This window comes from Antechinus flavipes, chromosome 6, assembly GCF_016432865.1.
Source record: "Antechinus flavipes isolate AdamAnt ecotype Samford, QLD, Australia chromosome 6, AdamAnt_v2, whole genome shotgun sequence".
NCBI lineage: Eukaryota > Metazoa > Chordata > Mammalia > Dasyuromorphia > Dasyuridae > Antechinus > Antechinus flavipes.
In genome coordinates this window covers 250179812-250201526 of record NC_067403.1, presented here as the reverse complement: position 1 = coordinate 250201526, position 21715 = coordinate 250179812, and the positions used below count along the sequence as shown (strand labels likewise).

The 21715-nt window shown below is 45.3% G+C and overlaps 2 protein-coding genes across 5 annotated transcripts in view; one reads left to right on the top strand and one right to left on the bottom strand.

The window, feature by feature from the left end:
* The first annotated feature begins 4243 nt into the window (after window positions 1–4243).
* MRPL16 (mitochondrial ribosomal protein L16) lies at window positions 4244–10497 on the top strand. The gene is made up of 4 exons (XM_051967061.1): window positions 4244–4427; window positions 5948–6013; window positions 6819–6967; window positions 9459–10497. The coding sequence occupies exons 1-4, from the start codon at window positions 4373–4375 to the stop codon at window positions 9942–9944; spliced, it is 756 nt and encodes a 251-aa protein (XP_051823021.1). The 5' UTR covers window positions 4244–4372; the 3' UTR covers window positions 9945–10497.
* Window positions 10498–17148: 6651 nt separating this feature from the next.
* STX3 (syntaxin 3) overlaps window positions 17149–21715 on the bottom strand; it is a 50114-nt gene continuing 45547 nt past the window's right edge. For 2 of the 4 annotated variants that reach the window (XM_051967057.1, XM_051967059.1), the window contains one exon: window positions 17149–19451. Coding sequence is in view for 2 of the 4 variants with exons in the window: in XM_051967059.1 (XP_051823019.1) it covers window positions 19380–19451 (72 nt within the window). In the remaining 2 variants the exon portion in view is untranslated. Of the gene's footprint in view, window positions 19455–21715 lie in introns of all 4 variants that reach the window. The other 2 variants (XM_051967060.1, XM_051967058.1) reach the window with 1 other exon arrangement.

Below are 21715 nucleotides of genomic sequence, written 5' to 3'. Positions count from 1 at the left end.
TTTTAGAAACATTTAGTCATTCTTCAATTATCCTGTTCTTAAAACTTTGGATTCACCCAAAAGAGAAGCCCCATGAGTCTTTAATGTACATTTAGAAAGAATGTCCTATTTTTCTATCTCCATATCAGTTATGCAGATAAACTCCTCCCTGAAGTCATTAGCATAGTGAATAGACAAAGGCAAAAAGTCCTTGACTGGTTCACCTTCACCAAATTAGGGTAATAAGAGTAAAAGAAAAACTGAAGTCCTGATCATTACTTCAGGGGCAACTAAATGGTGCAATTGTTAAGAGTACGGGGCCTATAGTCAAGACTTTTCTTCTGGAGTTCAAATCCATCTCACTTTGTGTGATCCTGGACAAGTCACCCCACCCTGTTTGCTTCAGTTTTCTCCTCTGTAAATTGAACTAGAGAAGGAAAGGGCCAACTATCCTAGTATCTTTGCCAAGAAAACCCCAAATGGGGTCACAAAGAGTTGGACAATCTAGATAGAGAACAGGAAAGAATTAACAGAGGGAAGGAAAGCACTGGAATTAAGTCAAGGAAGGTTTCCTGTAGAATGAGACTGGTTGAGACTTAATGAAAACCAGGGAGATCAGCAGTTGGAGCAGAGAGAACATTCCAGGCATGAGGACTGCCATAGAGATCCCAGAGCTGAGACCAGAGTGTCTTGTTCATAGTAGCTGGATCAGAGTACACGGTGAGCACTAAAGGTTAAGAACATTGGAAAGGTAGGACGGGATAGCTTATGAAGGACTGAATGCCAAAGAGCATTTTGTATTTGATCCTTGAGGAGATAGGGAGCCAGAGAAGTTTGAATGGGGGTTGACTGAGATTTAGGAAAATACCTCTAGTGGTGGAATGGAGAATGGATGTGAATGGCACCAGAGACAAAGCCATTGCAATAATCCATCGTGAAATGAGGAGGGCTTGCTCAGGTGGTGACAGCACCATCAGACAGGAGGCCTATTTGTAAACTGTTGTAAGAGGCTAAGTATGACGCATGGCGGGGAGACTGAGGAATCCAGGAAGACGCCAACATTATAAGCCCAAGGGACAAGGGATGGAGTTGCCCTCTATAGGAAGAAGGCTGTTTTTCAGTCATATATGACTCTGTGACCTCATTTAGGATTTTCGTGGAAAGACACTGGAGTAGTTTACTATTAATTCTCCAGCTCGTTTTACAGATGGGAAACTGTGGCAAACAGAATTAAATTACCTACTCAGTCACTAGCCTAGTTCCAATTCACTATCCACTGAGCCACCTAGCTGCCTCCAAGAAAGACTGAGTTTAAGTAATCTTGTCCTAGTTAGCAATTACCTAATGCTGGATTTTAATCCAGATATTCCCAACTCCAGGCCAAGTCTTATCCACTCCAGGGGTCCTCAAACTTTTTAAATAGGGGGCCAATTCACTGTTCCTCAGACTGTTGGAGGCCCAGACTAGAGTAAAAACAAAAACTTTTGTTTTGTGGGCCTTAAAATAAACTTCATAGCCCTGGGTGAGGGGGATAAATGTCCTCAGCTGCTGCATCTGGCCCCCGGCCGTAGTTTGAAGACCCCTGCATCAACTGGCAGTCCGGAAGGCAGTGGGGGTCGCAATAGGGAAAGTAGGAGGGTTGATGGTGAAGGGAGCCAGCTGGCTAGCATTTCCTACTGTGGGGATATTAGTAGCATTTCTCTAAGATTTCTGCAATATGTGAATTAAATCTGAACCTGTCACATCAGTTTGGGGCAGACTCAAGTGGAAAGATTTTAAATTTCAGCAAAACAATCAAAGTATCAGATCAAAACATTTATTTTTTGTAGGAAAAGTTTGCTCTCAACTAGCAGCAGAGGATCCCATTTTAGCATGGCGTGAATAAGAGCTAAATCACCTTCCAAATCTAAAATCCTAAATCTGCTACTCCTATGGTAAATCTCATTTGTCCATTACTCTGGATCAGCCCAAGAACCAGATTAAAATGTAATCGGAAAATATTAAAATTACAATATAACAAAATGTTAATGTGATTTTTTAAGTAAATATCACCTACAAGGATCCCTATATACTGTATAGTAGGCTATTTTTGAGTTTGACACCCCATTCTACATTGGAAGTAAATATAATTTGGCTTCTTCTGGTGACAGCTTTCCCACATAAATCTGTTCAGAATCCAGACCCCTCAATAAACATTAAGTACCTACTATGTGCCAGGCACTATTCTAAGCATTGAGGACACAGAGATATAAAAGAGAATCCCTGATCTCAAAGAGCTCACAATCTAATAGGGGAAGCAACACCATTTACAAACAAGCTATAAAGGAAACAATCCAGAAGGAATGGCCCTTTTATTTCATAGAAATTTGCAAACCAGGATCATGCAAACCTCCATCTCAAGAATTGAGCTTCTTAGTCTCCTTTTTGCTTCTGAGGCAATCAGTAATGAAAAGGGCATGAAATGGGAGCTAGGAGTCTCAGGTTGTGATGCTGGCTTATCACTCTGGGGTGATCTTGGGGAAGCAGACTCATCTTTCGGATCTGTTTGGACTTCTCAAAGTCTCTGCAGCAAGTCAGAGCCTTGCACAGCACAGTGTTAAGATTCAGAATACCCTCCATGAGGCACTGGAGGACATAGCGGAAAACTTTATCAATCTTTAACTTGTCAGTGTGAACAATCACAACTCTGTAATTTAGTAGGTGGTTCTTGAGAGTGGCAGTCAATGAAAATTCATCACCTCTCTGCCAATCGGATAAACTTCTCCAAACTTTAATTAGCATGATGCTAAAACAATAGACCTGGGCAAGTTCTTGAAGTCTTGCCAACTTAGCAGGACCCCTGAGCCAGGCACCCCAATAATAACTCACTGAGGTTATCAGAGTAATGTAAGTTTTCTCAAGAGTTTCCTTTGTGCAAGGCAATCTACTATGTGCCGGAGAGCAAGAAAAACGTAGATCCGAATTGCTACCAGATAATTTCTGAGATTAATAAATTGTGCAACAGTTGAGAGAGTTAATTTTCTCCCTTCCAACATTGATAGTCACAGATGCAGACCAAAAATTTAAAAAAAAAAAAAAAAAAAAAAAAAGAGCAAGGCACTAGGGCATAAAGAAAAACCAAAATAATCCTGCCCTCAGGGAAAACAAGGGATGTAATATGTGATCAAGTCAGAACCAAAGGAATCACTAAGCCCTTCCATTCAACCGCCTGGGAAATTGGGTCACAGGCTTTAGAGACAACAAAAATAGACCCCCTCCATCTAAACAGTAGCCAGAGTGATTTACTATAAAGAAGATAAAGTACTCTGAGCTTCAGTCCTCCTAAATATGAGAGAAATCCTATGATTTAAGACTGCCCAGGATCAGCTCGGCATGTGTCCCCGTTCTGATTCAAAGACCGGGAGCGGGGGAGGGGAGAAGGGGGAATGGAAGCCATTCTAGGCAAATGGGAGATTTACGATGAGGATGGAGATGTGGAAGCAGGGAAAAATCTTCACTGATTCCGGAAATAACAGACCTTTGACTGAAAAGTCCCGAGCAATATAGAGCCCAGCTTCTTACAAACCGTGGCTATCCACCCCCTATGGGGTTCCATAACTGAATGTGGGGCTCGAGAAATTACGGTTCATTATCAGTGTATGTTTGGCTTATACACCTATGTTATATATAACCCAGGGCCATGTAAAGAGAAGCCCCGAGCTAGTCCCCTCCCTCCATTTCCCACCCTCGTTTTCCAGATAAGGAAACTGAGGACCCAAGATCACGTGAATTGTCCAAGTTCCCCAAAATGGTAAGTGGATGAAAAGGCGTTTTCATTCCAGATGCTCTTAACATTTAAAGGTCCTTTTGCAGAATGAGAAACTGAGGCCCAGAGGGAGGGGTCGCCCGCCCTAAGTCACCAAGGTTCAAGAAACAAGGGAAGAGGGAGGGGCGGAAGGGCAGCCAGCAGTCCTGAGGGCCGAGGGTTCAGAATCCGTCGAGAGGAGAGAAGCATCCAGGCGGCGGGGAAGGGATGGTCGGAGTCCTTCAGCCCGACCCGGGCCAGGCAGCTCCCAGCCGAGAAGACACTTCAGAAGCTCCAAAAATCCAACTAACGTCGCCCGGGAAAGTTCAGGGGTTCTCGCAACCGAAACTCACGAGTGACGGCTCGAGTTCCCGCCCCTTCCGCCCATTGCACCAATCATACACGAGTTGGTTCCAGGCAGCCTATCCAGGAAGTGTGCTCCAATTGGAGCAAAGGAAATTGAAGAGGGCGAGGCGATAACGTAATTTCCCGTCTGTCATGGCGGCGCCCTGAGAACCGGTAGACGTGCGGCGGTTCTTTCCCGACCCTCAGGAGACGTTTGTCTCTGTCTTTGGTGACTCGGACCGGGCAGGACCTCGTCTCGCAGCCATGTGGCGGCTGGTGTCGCGCGTCGGTGATCCCGTCCTGAACGTGCTCCCGTCAGGTCAGGCGTCCCCCGGCTTCTGGAACCCCGCTGCGGTCTGCTGCGTGCGCTCCCCTCCCCCACTTCTCTCCCCGAATTCTTTCTTCCCCCCTCCCCACCCCCACCTGCCGCTGGGCGGAGTTGGGCTCCTGGAGCCTGGAGGGCTCGGAGTTCGAATCCCTCCGCCGTTCCCGAGCTGTGTCACCGGGGCGAGGTGTTTAACTCCTCCGCGCCTCACTTTATCTCTTCTGGGATAGGGTCAGCAGGTGCCCGGTAAGTTAGCTGGGATTGGGCCAACGTGACCTCGGACAGCTCCCTCCCAGCTCCATCTGTTGAGGGAAGGCTAACAACAGGTGTATGAGTAAACAAGCACATTTTAAGCGTTCACTGTTTATCTGAGCGGGAATGCTGAATACCGGAAGCCAGATAGTTCTTGGCCTCGGGGAGCCTCCATCCTAAACTGGAGAGATGTTTAAAGGGGGAGGGTCCTGAGCCTCCTAGGAGTGGGGGAACAGCTCCAGGACTCTGGGCCCCACCTGGTACAGGAGGAAGCCGAGGCTGGGGAACGGGGCAGCTGGGTTGGGGGTGCTAGTGCAAACTCTGCGGACTTGGCTTCCAAGGTCCCAGTTCTAGGGTTCTAGAAGAATAGGGGACCAAAGGGATACCCCAATGCAAGATTGGAAGGGGATATATGGAGAAAGGGTACCCCAAAGGCAAGGTTGGAGGGGGGTATATGGAGAAAGGATACCCCAAATGCAAGGTTGGAAGGGGATATATGGAGAAAGGACAGCAGCCAAAGGGATACCCCAAATGCAAGGTTAGAAGGGGGTATATGGAGAAAGGATACCCCAAACGCAAGGTTGGAAGGGGGTGTATGCAGAAGGGACAGCAGTAGGGGGTAGAGATGCAGTAGGTAAAGGAGGAGAAGATGGGAGAGAAGTCGCTGACCACCAGTCAGCTGCTGCCTCCATCCCTTGCCCAGTTGAGGGGCTCCGGCCAGCTCCCTTTGTCATCCCTCCTCTGCATCCAGAGATTCTTAACTTTTTCTGTGTCCTGGGTCTGCAGCGGTCAGCAGAAGCTGATGGATCTCTTCTCAGAGTCATGTTTGCAAGTGCATAAAGTAAGACACGTTGGCCCGCAAACACAGATGGTGGCTTCTTTAAAAACACGTTCATGCACAGACCTCAGCTTAAGGACCTTGCCGTGGGAAGGAGTGAGCTTCTTGTCTTTGGACATTGAAGCCTCTGCCAAAAAGCTCGTGCTTCCCAGGACGCTGGTCTTTGTTCCATCTCTGAAGCCAAGTCCACGTTGCATCGGGGCGTACCCAAAGACAGATCCCATTCCACTCCTCCGGGCATTCCAACCCAAGCTGAATAATTCCCCCCTTTGTCCGGTCAGGCTTAGGGTCCCACGTTTGTAGACTAAGGATCACCAGTGAGGCTGGGGGTGGGGAAGCTCAGCACGGCCCCGGGCCCCCAAATATTGTCCTGTGGGTTTCCCTGTTATTTCTGAGTCCAATCTCCAGTGGTTTGGCTTTTCAGGTCCTGGAGCCGCCCAGCCCCTCAGTGCTGGCATGAAGACCTTCCTCCCGGTACCGACCTATGAAGGTGAGAGATCTGTTTGTCCCCAGCTGGTACAAGGCTCACCAAGAAGTACAGCTGTCCGGAGGAGAGCCCTTAATGGCAGGGCTTTATACTATTTACCCCAGAAGCACGGCCCCGCCTGTGCCAGGCACAGAGTTGGCTTCGATCCCACTTGGCTGGAGCAGCAAAGTTGCATCCACGAAGTCATTCTTAAACCCCCCGTGTGGGGAGGGTGCAAGCACTAAGCACCAAAGCAAACCATGCACACGCAGGGGGTCCTGGCCCTGAGGACGTCACATTCGGGCCCAGCCACAGAGAGCCCCTGTCCCAGGGCTGCACGCCAAGCAGAGGTGGAAATTCACCTCCCCCTCTCCTTTAAAAAGGAGGAGGTCCACAGGGGCAGAACATTTAATATAAGGGACTGGTCTGCAGAAGAGGTGACGTTAAAACAAACTCTAAATGAAAATGGACGTTTTAAGAGCTTCCTCGGCCAGAATGCACACATTTAGGGTCTGGGGGTTCGTCAGTATGGCCGCTTCCTCTTCCGATCCAGGTGGTGGCCTCAGCCCCACTTTATGAAAGGTGTTTGTTAACTGCTGGGCCAAAAAGACGCCTATTCTCAAATCCTTCTGCCTTGCCTAGGCCCTCCTCTGGGGTAAGCCGTGGGAATGTAGCTTTCAAGATCCTCTTGGTGCAGAAACGCAGCCCTGGAGGATGCTGGGAGTATTTGTAGCTACTGACCTGTAATCTCCCCCCAGGAAGTTTTGTGCTTCACTGCACCGACCTGCAGGTCGGTGCTCCTTGATGTGACCTCTGCCCTTCTCCTTAGGTGTTACTATTCCCGATAAGCCCAAGCTCAAGTTTGTTGATCGGATCCCAATCGTGCCGAAGGTGAGACGGGAACCCAAGCACCTGAACGACATCCGAGGACCGTCCACCGAAGCCACAGACTTCACCGAGGGTAATTTTGGTATCCTGGTGAGTGAGCTCAGAAATTGGTAGTGGGGTCGGGGGGTCAAGTCCCAAGCCCCTCTTAGCTAATTCTGACTACTTCTGCTCAAACCCAGCGCTTCCCCTGCGGACTCTGCCTTTGTGCTGGCTCCTGCTTCTTTCTAGTTGCATCCTCTGAAAGCAGCTTTCCCTGATCTCTCAATACTGGTACCATCCTGTTGAGATTTCTGCCCGTTTCCCCATCTCAGGATGTGGGCATTCAAACTAGAAGCTCCCCGAGGGCAGGGACTGTTTGTGTCCCCAGTGCCTGGCCCTTAGTAAGTGCTAAACAAACGCTGCTGCTGGTGGCCGTGGTTCCACCAGAGTCAGAACTAAGACAATGCCAAGGAGGCAATGACCAAGGCAGCTGGCAGAGGGAGCTTTTTCCAAATACACGTCAGCTTTCCACCATTTGAAACACATGGATATCTGCTCAGGGACAATCAGTAGAGTCCCAGGTGTAGAACAATTCAGCTGTAGCCTCAGACACATTCTAGCTTAAGCAAGTCACTTAGTCTCTGCCTCAATTAGTCAACTGTAAAGTGGAGATTATAATAGCACCTATCACCAGGATTGTTGGGAGGATCAAATGAGTGGAAACATAGTTAAGACATGAGAGAATACGTGTGACTGGCACTTAGTACCATCTCCCATCTTCCACTGCACACACAAGTACTTTGTCTCCACAGCGTCCTCTGGTATAGTGTGGACCAGAGTCACTACCACTTAGCTCGGTCAGCATCGTGCCTGACTCACAGTAGGTGTTTAACAAATATTTATGGTTTTGAATTTAAGTTCTTCTCATTACCTGTACATCTTCTGGTGGAAAAATCCCAGAGCAAGAAAGGATAAGCAATAAGGGGATCAACTCCACTGTAATCAGATATTAGTTGCTTTTGCCTCCTTGCCCAAGCATCTTGGGCAAAGTTGTCATGATGATGCTTTTTGTTAAAAGCTCTTTGCCCCACCACAACTTGTACTTCTTGCAAACTTTTTTTCAGTTGATGTCAACTCATGGTTGAGCCTCTTAGACCAAAACTTGAGGGAAGCCCATACTTTTATCTCATCCAATTGCTTACCTAGTTAACTCCATATCCAGTCCCTTCTGTCCATGCACATGATCATTACCTTGGTTTTAGGGCCTCACCACTTCCTAGCTTATTGCAATTATCCAACTGGTTTCCTTGTGGTCAGTTTCTTTTCCAGTCCATCCTTCATGTATTTTCTTTCCCACGGCTGAGAAAACTAAAGTAAAATCTGTCATGGCCAGGAATTATGTTATAATTGGTCTTTGCATTTCCAGCATGTTGCACACTTCCTTGCACAGTATTTAATATTTATTAAATGTTGAATCCCTTTTCCTCCATATAGTCAGTGTTCTAGGTAGGCTGAACTCCCTTCTGTCTCCTAAATGTGCCATGGATTATAAGAAAATAAGTTTAGAGCTCAGAGAGACCTCAGAAAATATATAGAAAAGTTTGGTTTTCTAGAAAAGGGAATTGCTCAAGGTCAAATTGTATTGAGAATGAGAATTTAAGTCCTGATATTATGATTCCAGATTCCTTTATAGGAGTGCCTGCGGGTTATATTTTTTCAATGTCTTTGCCAATAGCATTCTCTCTCTTTGCTTAAAATATCCTCTTTTTAGGCTGGAACGAAATGCAGCCCATCTTTTTCCCCCTGGCTAGACTACAATCTCTTTTCCTTTGATTTTTTTTTAAAGAAAATTTCTTTTCAGTGTGGGTGAAGTGACTTCACTTAAAGATGAAACTGGATGTGGATGACTTCTCTCCACCCCCTTTCCTCCCTCCCTCACTCTAAATTTGTGATTCTGTGGTAAGTCATTGTAAAGAGCTTAACACAAGTGTCTGGCACAGAGTCAAGATGTATCAGTGCTTATTCAAATCCTCCCTCCCCATTTGGTATTTTTGGTGACCTGGCTTTAGGGAACATTCTTTTAAGGGGAGAAAAAAAAAAGCAACACATGGTAATTGTTAGGAATAGTTTTGTGTCAAATATTTCTGTAAAGTAAAAATTTAATAAATTGTGTTTTCTTGCACAAAAAAAAAAAAAAAAAAAAAAAAGCTCTTTGCAATCTGGCTCCAGCCTAATTCTACTGCAACTTCCTGCCCTCTGCTCATTCCATTGAACTCTCTATGAGTCAAACAGGCTTATTTACAATTACCCAAACTTACCTTCCCCTCTTTGATCTTTGGGACTTTTCACAGGCTGTCTTTCCTGGAATGTCCTCCCCCCTTTCCCTTTTGGATCCCCAATATCTCTTCATTGCTTCTTTAGGGGAGACCTTTTCCAGTTCCTCCAGTTATTAGTGCTCCCTCCTAAAATTTCTTAATATTTTTTTGTGTAAATGTTGCATCTTCCAGAAGAATGTAAGCTCCTGGAGGTCAGAGACTGAGCAGCCTAACAGCAGGTGTTTGATGCATGCTGATTGTTTTCCTCATTCCGGTCTCCTTTCCAGGCTCTGGGTGGCGGCTATCTTCACTGGGGCCATTTTGAAATGATGCGTCTGACAATCAACCGTTCCTTGGACAGCAAGAACATGTTTGCCATCTGGCGTGTCCCCGGCCCTTACAAGCCCATCACCCGGAAGGGCATAGGCCAGCGCATGGGCGGCGGCAAAGGTGCCATCGACCACTACGTGACGGCGGTCAGGACCGGCCGCCTCATCCTGGAGATCGGGGGCCGCTGCGAGTTTGGTGAGGTGGAACCCTTCCTCAAGCAGGTGGCCCACAAGCTGCCCTTCCGAGCCAAGGCCGTGAGCCGAGAGTCTCTGGAAAAGATGCGGGAGGAGCAGAGGGAGCGGGAGCTCAACAACCAGAATCCCTGGACCTTCGAGCGCATCGCCTCAGCCAACATGCTGGGGCTGAGGAAGGTGCTGAGCCCCTACGACCTGACCCAGAAGGGGCGCTACTGGGGCAAGTTCTTCATGCCCGAGCGTGTCTAATGCCCCGGCACTTCTGAGCACCTCCAGATGAACGGATGGTCTTTGCAAAGCTGGGATGAGGAGAACCACAGTGTGCATCATGCAGAGTTGAATAAGGGTTGGTTTTACAGAAGTCTTGGCCCCTTTAAAGCGGCTCTGAAACACGGGTCCTTGCCTCGGAGCCAGGGACACCTGGATTCACTCTGTGACCCCCAGCAACACTAAAGTGCTCCATGCTCTTGGCAACCAGAAGACATAGCCTGCATTGGTAATGGGAGTTTCTTCACCAAAGAAGAATCCTTATCACAGGGGTCCTTAAACCTCTTTTGTAAATCTTGGAACCTTTTGGAAATAGGACGAATCCTATCGAAACCCTTCTCAAAGTCATGTTTATAGAGAAATATGTTTATCAAAATCTAAAAAAGAAAAATCCAGAGGCCCCAGATCAACCCCTGCCCTATTTTCCCTATTCCTGTGAGATCATCCATTTGGGGGAACTTCCAGCGTGGAAATTCTCTCCCATTGTTGAAGCTTAATAAATTAATAAATTTTCTGTAATTTATAGTTATAAGAAGTTGTCTGACACTGAGTTATTGAAACTGAGTTAATAAATTTATTAAATACCTATTCTGTGTTAAGTACTGGGGAAGCAAAGACAATCTCCAACCTTACATATCCATGTGTTAGAGGCAGGACCGAAATCCGTGTTCACTATGGTGCTGGTATCATCAGTAACTAGGAGGTAAGGTTGTAGAGGAAGTGGTAAAGCAAAGGGAAAGGAATAAATCGGCAGGAAAATGGGAGGAACCAAAGAGAAACCCTACCTTCCCCATATCCCCCAACTGTCTTCAGATTCATGAGACTCCCATACACAAACCTTGGGCGCAGCCATCTTTACTCAGTGTGACTTTATTTGTTAAATTCACACCCTCGACAACTCTGTACTTTTGATACAGCAACAGAGAGATTAATCCGGACCTAGACTTCCTCTGTCCAGGTGGAATCCCCCACCAGTCCTTCCAGACTCGATGTCAGTGAGACAGAAGCACTGAGAACCTTATAGCAGGTAATGGTATCCGACCCCACCATCAGCTCCTCCACTCCATTCCAGGCCACCTTCCCATTCACCAAGCTCCTGGCGCAGGGGATCTATAAGCGTATACCTCCCTCTCTGATTCTCCCTTCCATCATTTAGCACAAGGCAAACAGAGTCTGTCACCTTGTTTGTTGACTTAAAGCCCCCAATTCTGTGTGGTATCAGAAAGTGCCTTTCTGCATGGAGTAGGGGCTGACCTAACCCTCTCTTTATAGTAAAATTACATGCAGGACTACTCTCTGTCAGGAGGGGACTGATGGAGATGGCGCAGCAAGTGCCATGCTTTCAGCAGGGGAAAGTCAAGATCATAGACTCGGGCCCTGAGAGACAACATCCAGTCTGCTGCACTTTTTATAACTGAGGAAACAGAAAAATTAAATGATTTGCCTGTGGTTACATATCTACTTTTTGACAGAATTTGAACCCAGGACTCCCTGAGACAAGTCTAGTACTCTATCTCTACCACCACATCAGTTCCCTTGAGCCCTCAGTTTATGCATGAGTTCTGTTCCTTGGAACGATGACCTGGTTCACAAAAATGAACAGGGGCGGCTCCTTAAAGTACCTCACAGTGTATCCTGTCAACACGTAAATAATCCTATCTCAGCGAATGGAAATTACCTTGAAGTCCCTGCTCTGTCCTGCAGGACCTTGGAGACAGAAGTGGAAACAAAACGCTTTCCATCACTGCACAAATGCTGGCCAGCCCAGAAGTAATTGGAAGACAAGTTGCAGGGGGAGGTGAAGAACCAGCACCTTCACCTGTCCATCACTTAATCGGAAGTCGCCAACTACAGCACCAAGAGCATTCCCTGGCTTTGGAGGGGGGACCTGGCCAAAATCCTGCCTCTGCTACTTAAACTGGGGACCTCGGTCTTGCTTTCTCCATCTGAAAAATAAGGAAGTTGAACTGGGTGGTCTCAAAGATCCCCTCCGGCTCGAAATCTAAATTAATGGAAGCACTCAAAGAGAGAAAATTTATATAATCTTGAATAAGCGTTTTGGGATTCAAAAGGCAAATTCCCTCCTTGAATATCCCAAACCCAAATATTTACAAACAAAAATAGGCTCTTAAAAGCTGTGAGATCCAGGACAAGTCGCTTCACAGCTCAGTCTCAGTTTCTTCCTCTAAAGACTGAGGGGATTGGACTAGACAGCCTCTGAAGTGCCTTACATCTACAACCCCAGTCTTCCTGTAGGATGATTTATTCTCTACCCCAATTAACCTTTTTTTCCTTAAATGGCCATTAGTCACAAGGGGGCGCCGTGGGATCAGGGATCGATTTCACCGTGTTGGAAGCGATCTCAAACCATCAAGTCCAACCCCTCTCATTTTACCCAGACCCTATTTGATCTTGACTTATCCTACATCACAGAGCTAGTATGTTTCTAAAACAAGATTCAAAATTAGCTGTTCATGACTTTCAAATTTTGTGCTTTATTCAATGACCACACCATTTAGCAAGTCATCATTATGGATTCGTGCAAATCCATCTCCACCACAGGGGAAGGGGTTATGGTGCCCTCTCCAGATGCTTTTGGATAGGAACATATTGGAAATGGGAATAGATATTCCCAGTTAAGTAAAGACGAGCCATTCCCCGAACCGTGTTTTATAAGATGAAAGTCCCTTCATCGCCTAGATTGGGATGGGGCAAATTTGGTTAACCTGAGAATGGAGTGGGCGGCCGATACCGCTTCTTAAAGAATTTCTTCTACTCGACTTAAGTGGATGGAACTAGTGGGCCCTGGGAAAGAGGCAGAAGATATCGAGAAGAGGTTAATAACTACCCTAAACAGTTAACAAAAATCGATCATCCACACATCAAGACCTGGAAGGGGTCTCTGAGGACTTCATTTTATAGATGAGTAAACTAAGGCCCAGCAAAGTAGGAATTTGCCCACTAATAGTGAGTGTCAGAGGTGAGATTTAAATCTAGGTCCTCTTGAGAACCAGCATTTTTTTCCATGGTATCAAGAAGGTCTTCAAGTTGGAGCTATTGAGAAAGCCTGAATTTAACCCAAAATGTCAAAGGTGTACAGCCCTTCAGCCCTTCTGTTGTCCTTTCTTCCTGAACCTAACTGCCTATTCCTCCCTAATCATTTACACTATTAACTCCTACTCTTCGACCAACTTGATTCACTTTTTCCTCAACCTGCCCACCACTTCTCCATGGGTCTAAGAGGATATAAAATGAAAAGGTAGGCATTTGGCTGGTGGCTGTGCAGGGCCACCAACTAGGACTTCTCAAAGGAGAGGCAAAGTAGCCAAGAAATCTTCAGTGGAGGGACGATACCACCAGGTTGGAAAAAGGAACTGAAATGTTAATCCAGGATCCATCTAGAAGCAAAAAAATAAATCAAAACACAAAGTTGAGGGGAAGGTCATAAAATAGATAGTAATCTCAGCCAATATTACTAACTTCTCATTGTATAGAGTTAATTTAATAAGTCTTCATTCTCATTCCTTTGAAATAGTCCTAAATGAGAATTTTCTGGCAGAAATTAAAATGTCATTTAGGTCTACTTCAGACCCTTCTTCCGGAAAGGTCAAAGTCCTTGACAAAATTAACCCCGTTTCTCCCTTTCTCCTTTTCCCTTTCCTAAATATTATGCTCCCTTGCTAGATTTGAATTTTCCCTCAGGAGAAAGGAAGCACTTTGAGGACAAGAACTACTTTCATTCTTATCCCCTGTGTCAGCTTATTGAGTGCTTGTTGAGTGAAACAGAATCATCATTTTGCAAGTCGGAAGACGATCCAGAGGGGATTTACAGAGACAGCTGGCCTGGGTACTGAAACCAAGATTCTCAAGGACAACCTCAGGGATGCCCTTTTAAATGGAGCTCTCAACCACCTGGCAATTGTCCCTATTATCCCCCACAACTTAACCCAGATTGCATTACTCCATCTCTCCAGCCCTCCTTTTCTCCCATGTGAAAGATTTTTCTATGCATTGTAAGTTCTTAGAGCACAAGGACTTTTATTTTTGTCTTAATATTCTCAGCACATGGAATGTTTCCTGACATAGTAAACACTGAATAATTGCTGGCTGATTTTGCTCATTATAAGCAATCCACCCTCATCAAGGCATTTTTCTATGAATATCCCAAATTAATGGGAATATCTAAGGATCCAGGAATCCCCGGACATACACATTCATCTGAATCACTTAATGATAACCCTGAAGCTGGACCATGTAGCCTGACTTTCTCCATCATCCAACATCTCCCCACAGAGGACTCACCTGAGGCAGGCGGTCAAGGTCAAAGTGAGCTTTCAGGCAAAGATGCTCCCAATGGTGGACGCCAAGATGATGGCAAGAATAATGCAGCAAATCATGATCATTATCTTCTTCTGCTCATCCGGGAGAAGGGAAGAGAAAGCACAGAAGCAACATAATACCAATGTACAAGGAGAATTCTGAGGGAACTGGAACTCCCAAAGCAAATGAGGGCAAAGGAGAGACAACAGGAAGGAAAAAACGAACATGGAACTGGCTTTTGGAATCCAAAGTGCTGCCATTGAGCAATTTACCCCAAACATGGAAAATCCAAGATGAATTCTATGAGATCTTTAATTTAGAGCTAGAAAGGCCCTCGGAGGCATCCAGCTCAACTTCTTCCTTCACAGACAAAAGAACCTAAGCTCAAGACTTTAGCCTAATCATACAAATTCAGTGTCTTAGGCAGGATTTGAAGTCAGGTCCTCCTGCTCCAAGTCCAGTATTCTATTCACTACTTAATTTGTTCCTGTCTTGAGAAGCCAGAATCCTTTCAAGACTGCAAGATTTAGAGTTGGAAGTAATCTGAAGTTGTCTAGTGCCCTCCTTTCACACATGGTACCTGGAGATAGGACCCACAGTGACACGGGTAACAGAAGAAAGATCCAAGATTCCAACCCAAACTTTCCAACTCCAGTGCCCTTCCCCCAGCCCCTCAATACTAGCTCTTGGTCAATGGCAACCAGAGATTGCAGAACCAGCTACCCAGAAATGTATGCCCCGACTTAAAGGGAAACACCCACACATCTTCTCTACCTCTGCCCCAGATGGAGTCTTCTCCATCTTTATTTCCTCACGGACATGACTCACTCCCTGGGTGAGTGATCTTCAAACCTGAAGAGTTGTCCGAAAAATTAAATCGGTGGCTCTGATCTCAAAATCTGAGACCGGGAGTCTTCCTGTGATCGCACCCTCCAATGGAAGACATCCTTCGCTTTCTGACCCCCCTCCTTTCTCCTCTCCCATCCCTGGGTAACTACTGCCAGCTGCTTCCTCTTTTGCTATTCCCATTGAAAGAATATTGGAGGAATGAACTAGGAAACCCTCACTTCCATATCAAAACCTTTTTCTCTCTTAATTTGCTCTTATTCTCCAAAGCGGATTTCCCAAACCTTTCCTTTAAGATCTCAACTACATCCCATTGCTTTGTAAGCAAATGACCCGACTCCCACTTTAGTGAGGCCATTTGGAATGAGCTACATAATCTTCCCTTCCTTTCCCTTCTCCCCTCTAAGCCCATATCCTCTCCCATTCTCTGCCCTCCAGTGATAGAGAAGGAAGTGGCCCTCCTTCTATCAAGGATGACTCTCCCATCTAGGCTCTTGATCTCAGCCCCTCCCACTTTAACAATTTTATTCCCTCTCTTTATATCAGTGCTTTCTCCTTGGCCTCCAAATCTTCCCTGGTCTTCCCTACTTTAAATATGTAAACATATATGTACATATGTAGACATGAATACTGAGCTAAATTAATATATATTCTATATTTGCAAAATGTGATTTTTTAAAACCCTTCAAGCTCTGACCACCCTCTCCACTCAAGCTACAGTCTGCCTTTCCTCCCCTTCACCATCATAATTCTAGAAAAAGTAGCCTACATTGATTTAATCTACTTTCTCCTCACCCACTCACTCCATAGTCCCCAACAATCTGGTTTCTATCCTTCGTACTCTACTGAAACAGTGACCTCCAAACTCAATTCCAAATCCTTCTCTTTGACCTTTTAACAACACTTAACCCAACTGAAAACCCCCTCTTTCTCAATACTCTTTTCCCCCCTTTGCTCTCTTTACTTCTGTTAACTGCTCCGGGTTTTGTTTTTTGGTTGTGTGTGGGTGTGTTATTTCCTGATTTCTCATGCTCTTCACTATTCAAATATTTAGAGCTATAAATAACCTCAGAAATCATACCATCTTATGACAGGAAAAAAATTTAAAATTAAAAAGCTCAATTGATCTGCCTGTTGTGATAAGTGTCCAAGACAAGATTTGAACTCGGGTCTTCGACTTCCTTTAATCACATCCTCTATGGTAGTGGTTCTCAAACTTTTGTTCTCAGTTTCTTTATATTAAACATTATTTTTATATGAAAAATTACTGAGGATCTGTCCAAAGAATTTTTATGGGGGTTATATTTATATATTTGCTACATTCAAAATAAAAATCATTTTGAATTTGTAAATCCTCTTTAATGGTTTTAAAGCCCCTCAGGATTTTGTGGACTACACTATGAGAGCCACTTCCCCGTGCCACAGTGCCTGCAACCTCCTAAATATACTTTCCTCCCAACATTCCATTCTCAGCCATCTTCCTCCCCTTCACTCTCTTCCTTGGTCATTTTTTCCATTTACATGACTCCAATTGTAGGCAGTGTCTCCCAAATCTGTCTTGATCCTCAATTTCTCCCCAGAACCTCAGTCCTAATTCAACAACTGCTTGTTACATACTTCATCAACTGTCAAAACGTTGTACCTCAGCCAAAAAAAATCTCCCGCCTCCCATAAGTTCTCTATTTCTGTTGACATTTCTATCAACCTAGCCAACTCAGGCTCAAAATCTTGTTGACCAGCTCCAAAACACCTCCCATCTTATTCTCTTTTCTATTTTCACTGCCAACGGTCCCATAAGCTCTTAAAGGGCAAAGTCTTTGTCACTGTATCTTTGCAGATACAGAACACAGCAGGGTAACTCATATTTGGCTAGGCAGTTAATTTAATTTCACGCCCGTCATTCTGTACCAAGATCCACTTCTCAAGGCGATTTCATTTGTCGTGTAGAATTTGTGCAAGACCTGAAAATAGACATCCCATCACTGGACGTCCATGGGGGAAGGTGGAGAGAGACAAGGCATTCTCACAATCAATATAAATTCATTTATTTAAATTAATAATAAAATAATCAAATTTCCATTTAAAAAAATCAAAAACCTTCACTTCCAGACACATAATACAATTCCCAGCCTCACATGAGATCAAAGCCGTGCATTTGGGTTTGCTCCCTTTTGGGGCCAGAGCCAGTCTCCTCTTCAATGTCAAACATCACAGCCTGGGCAAGAACAGTGCTATAACCCCTGGGCTCTGTCTAACATTGAAGGGCGTTTAGAGTGGACTCTGGAAAAGGCACTTTTGGACAGTGGCTTGGATTGGAGATCCTGCTCGTCCTTGGAGTCATTAAGGTTGAGGGTTAAGTCAATGAAGGGTGAAGTTTGAGAATAAACCTCATGTACCAGGTGAGAAATCAACCAGCTAATGTTAGTATAAATCCAGGATCAGCTCCATGAGAACTTCCCCACTAAAGCCAAGCCAGAATGGTCTAACAAAGAGTTTCAACACCATTGGCTCCCCCGGGATGAGGGAGAGACCAGACCCTCTTTGCTAAAAGGGAGGTGCGTTAATAGCAAAAGCCATTTGGTCAAAGCCTACTCCTAACAGAGTGATAACTCAACAAAGCTCTCCTCAGTGCCCTTAATCTCTAGTGAGCCTTGGCACAAACCAGACCCAACTGTGAGCCAATGGAATAGGGATGATCTCGAGATGACGCTATCCCAAAGTAGGGATTTGCCCTCAACTCTTCTTCCATTCAAGGGCCCTCAGGAAAAGTATGTTTTGATCAGGGTTTCTCCCAAAGCTTCACAAAGAACTGGTTGTTCCCTCATCTACCCCCAAGACGTCACTCAAACTGATTCTAGAGGTTATACCCAGAACCTCCCTCCCTCCCTCTCATTCTCACACATACATATATATACGCACACATACACACACTCTTCTTCTCTCTTCTCTCTCCGCTCTCACTCTCTCACACACACACACGCACACACATATATATATACACACACACACGCACTCACTTTTTTTTCTCTTTTTCTCTCACACTCACATACTCTCTCACTCTTTTCTCTCTCTCTTTCTCTCTCACTCACACTCTCTCTCTCTTATATTTAAGGAACTAAAAGACAACATTGGCCATTCCTGCCAACCCCCAGAGGGTTAGGAGTCTGTCGCTGAGGAGTCTTAAAGAAGAACAGCTTCCAAAAGACCCCAACTCTTACCACCCTCACCCCCACCTCCCCTCCAGTTCCTTCTGGAACAGTAATCCAAAGAATCAATGAAACTACCCCTTAGCACCTAGAATGTCAGAGGGGAAACAAGTGACAAGAAGCCCTAAATCCCACCTCACCTTGGGATATCATCAAAGATTAGGTCTCTCCCACAGTTCCTCCATAAACCAGTTTTCACACATTGGAGCTCTGGCTGCCCCCTAGGTAGAGAGCCATTTGACCTTCTCCATTAGACACCAACTGGTTTCCAAGACACCTGCTCCCAAACACGGCCAAGGATGGGCTCAGCCTTGGCAAACAACCTCAGAGACGACGTCACCCCAGTCCCTCCTTTGGTAAACAGCCACACATAAGAATGCATACGTATCCACCAAGGAATCAAAAGTCCACACTGGGCCGCTGGCTTCCCGAGAGGGTAAGGAGTCAGAATCTGACTCCTTCTTACAGGCCCCAGTTCTTAGCATCGCTCTTCACCTCGGTTCCCTGTCTAAACCCGGTCCTTAGGGAGCATCACAAAGATCATTGGTAGCGCCCCACCACCGGGGGAGACCCAGGCTTAAGCCCTCTCCTCACCCAGAGTGGCAGAGGCAGCCTGATTTCCACTTTGTGTGTTCTTAACTATTTGTTCAAGAAATAGACAATAAAGAAAAAATTATTGCAGTTCCTGAGAAAAGACTATTCCATGAGGTAGAAAGCAGCATCCTGGAAGCTGTGTGAAGGGAGCTCCCAAGGTGCAATTCCAGAAAAGGAGGCCTGGGAAGGAAGCATTGCATAGGTGGAGAAGGGTTAGCAGGACACTCCAAAAGGGAGATCTGGGCTTGGATCAGGACCGGCTGGATTCCTCCTGGGCTCGGGAAATGGTGACCCAGTCCCAACTTGGGGTTAACTAGGGAACAAAGGCACGTGTCCTGCTCACTCTGCAGAGATCTTTGAGAGGCAACTCCCATCCAGTCCAAAGGAAGAGGTGCAGGGATCCGGCTGGGATAGGATCAGGTTCTGGGAGAAGCAGGGGAGGAGGCGCTGATCAGTGCACAGATGGCCGGTGAGGATCGACAGGACTCGGCAGCAGGCCAGGGAGGTGAGGGGCAAGGAGGAGCTACTGGAAAAAGGGAAGAACAGCAAAGGGGAAATTCATTAATAACTAGACAAAAAAGAGCCAACTTACAAACCGAGTCACTTAACAGGGAACGAGATGTCCCCATTCCTACAGGCAAGGGTGCTCACAACTCTTTTCTGGGCATAAGCCAATCCCCAGGGCACAGTGCCCAGACAGTCTGCTCAGGGGAAACCAGAGGCTTTAGAGTCTGAAAGAATGTTGGAGATCATTGGTTTAGGCCCCTGACCTTTGTCCAGAGAATGGCACGAGAGGAAGGGGGGAAAGAGACAGAAACAGAGGAGAGAAAAAGAGACACAGAAAGAGACAGAGACAGAGACAGAGAGAAGAGAGAGAGAGAGAGAGAGAGAGAGCACTGATACAGAGAGAAAAGAAGAGAGGGAGGGAAAAAAAGACAGTGAATCAGAAAGAGAGTGAGGAAAAGAGAGAGGAAGAGGAGACAGAAAAAAAGAGACTGACAGAAACAGAGGAAGGAGAGAAACAGAAAAAGAGAGGAGAGAAGAAAGAGCAGAGAGAAAAGAAGAAAAGGAGGGAAAGAATGACAGAGAATCAGAGAGAGAAAAAGTGAGGAAGAAAAAGACAGAGGAAGAGAGAGACAGACACAGAGAAAGAAAAAAAGAAAGGATAGAAACAGAAAGAAAAGAGAGGAAGAGAAGAAGGGAGGAGAGAGACAAACAGAAAGAGAAAAGAGAGAGGAGAAAAAGAAGAAAGAGAGAGAGAAAAAAAAAGACAGAAACAAAGAGAAAGAAAAAAAGAGAGAAGAGAGAGAGGCCCTTCCCCTAATCTACTACATGAAGATGATATCATTAGTGCATCTTTTATCCTTCATCAGGAGATTTCAGAAAGTCTACCGTGGCTCATGCAGGAAGACCAGGACATTTTTTAATTAATACTATAACATTTAACTGATTCATGATAATTATTAATAATTAATAACAAGTAAAAACACCATTTATATGTACTTTACATTGTGCAAAGCCCTTTAAAAATATCTCACCTGATCCTCACCACAATCTGGGGAAGTAAATGTTATTATCCCCATTTTACAATTGAAAAAATCGAGATATAGAGATTTTAAGTGACTTACCCAGAGTCACACAGCTAGTATTTGAAGTCACTCAGACTCAGGTTTTCCTGAGCCCAAGTCCTGAGCTCTAAGGACCACATCATGGTGGTCCTGCCAAGAATCTAGACCACCCCCCCGCCCCACAAGGAGGCATCCCAGTGAAAGTATAATGAAGAAACTGTCCACAAAAGATTGTCTGGAGAGGGGAGTTACAATTTACATTTATATTTATTTTTATTTTTATATCTCTGTTCATTTATGTATTATATACCTTAAATATTGTATTTATATTTATTTAGTTTATGTTGTTTATATTATTTACATGGTAATATTTATATTAATCTATATTATTCATATTCTCTCCGTTGCTAACTTGAGACTCAATGTTCGGTCATTAGGGAGCCTGGGGTTCATAAAGGCTTACCTACTTCCTATAAAGACTAATTCCAACATTTGAAAGCACTTACAGCCCTGGCATTTATTAATTCCAACAGCCTCCAACTGGGTAGCTGAGAGAAAATAAAGACTCAGCAGAAGCAAAGGAGCCAATGGCCGGGGAGGCCCAGCCCCACAGTCCTGCACCAGGGCTTTATTCACAGTTCTACTTTCTGTTTTCCTAACCAGGTGGTCCCCCAGCCCCGCCCTATGACCATCACCTCATCTTCTCTCCCTAAAGAAAGCAGAAGGTTAAATGCATGGAGAGTCCACAGCGTTCTGTCACATGAAATGTAGATGTGAAAAAAGAAGGAAGTAGCCTTAACCAGAGTGTTTGTGAGGTTTGTGAGGAGAGAAGATGCAGACAAAGGAGGTGGAGGACAGGAGTTGGGGGATCATAGTTTAGAGCTGAAAGGGAACTTCGAGGCCATCTCATCCAGCCCCATTCATTTTACAGTTGAGGGAACAGAAGCACAGAAATGAAGTGACTTTGCCCAATGTCATACACGTTACAGAGGCAAGATCTGAATTCGGGTTCTCCTGGTTCTAAGTCTAGTTCTCTATCCAGTGTACCACCATTTAGCTCACCAGTCCTTGAAGGCTCTCTTCCCGTGTACCAGAAAGAAACTGAGGTAATAGCCGCAGATCAGACAGAGGACTAGAAATGTCCCTGCTGAGAATTAGGCTTGGCCAGTCTTATCAACAGACCACATAAATCATCCTGAAGAGGGCTAATTACTTAACC

Excerpts from the sequence above, each read along its gene's own strand:
- MRPL16 (XM_051967061.1), top strand. The coding sequence starts at position 4,373 with ATGTGGCGGCTGGTGTCGCGCGTCGGTGATCCCGTCCTGAACGTGCTC. Across the intron at positions 6,014-6,818 it reads CCCGGTACCGACCTATGAAG|GTGTTACTATTCCCGATAAG; the intron begins GTGAGAGATCTG and ends CCTTCTCCTTAG. Across the intron at positions 6,968-9,458 it reads AGGGTAATTTTGGTATCCTG|GCTCTGGGTGGCGGCTATCT; the intron begins GTGAGTGAGCTC and ends TCTCCTTTCCAG.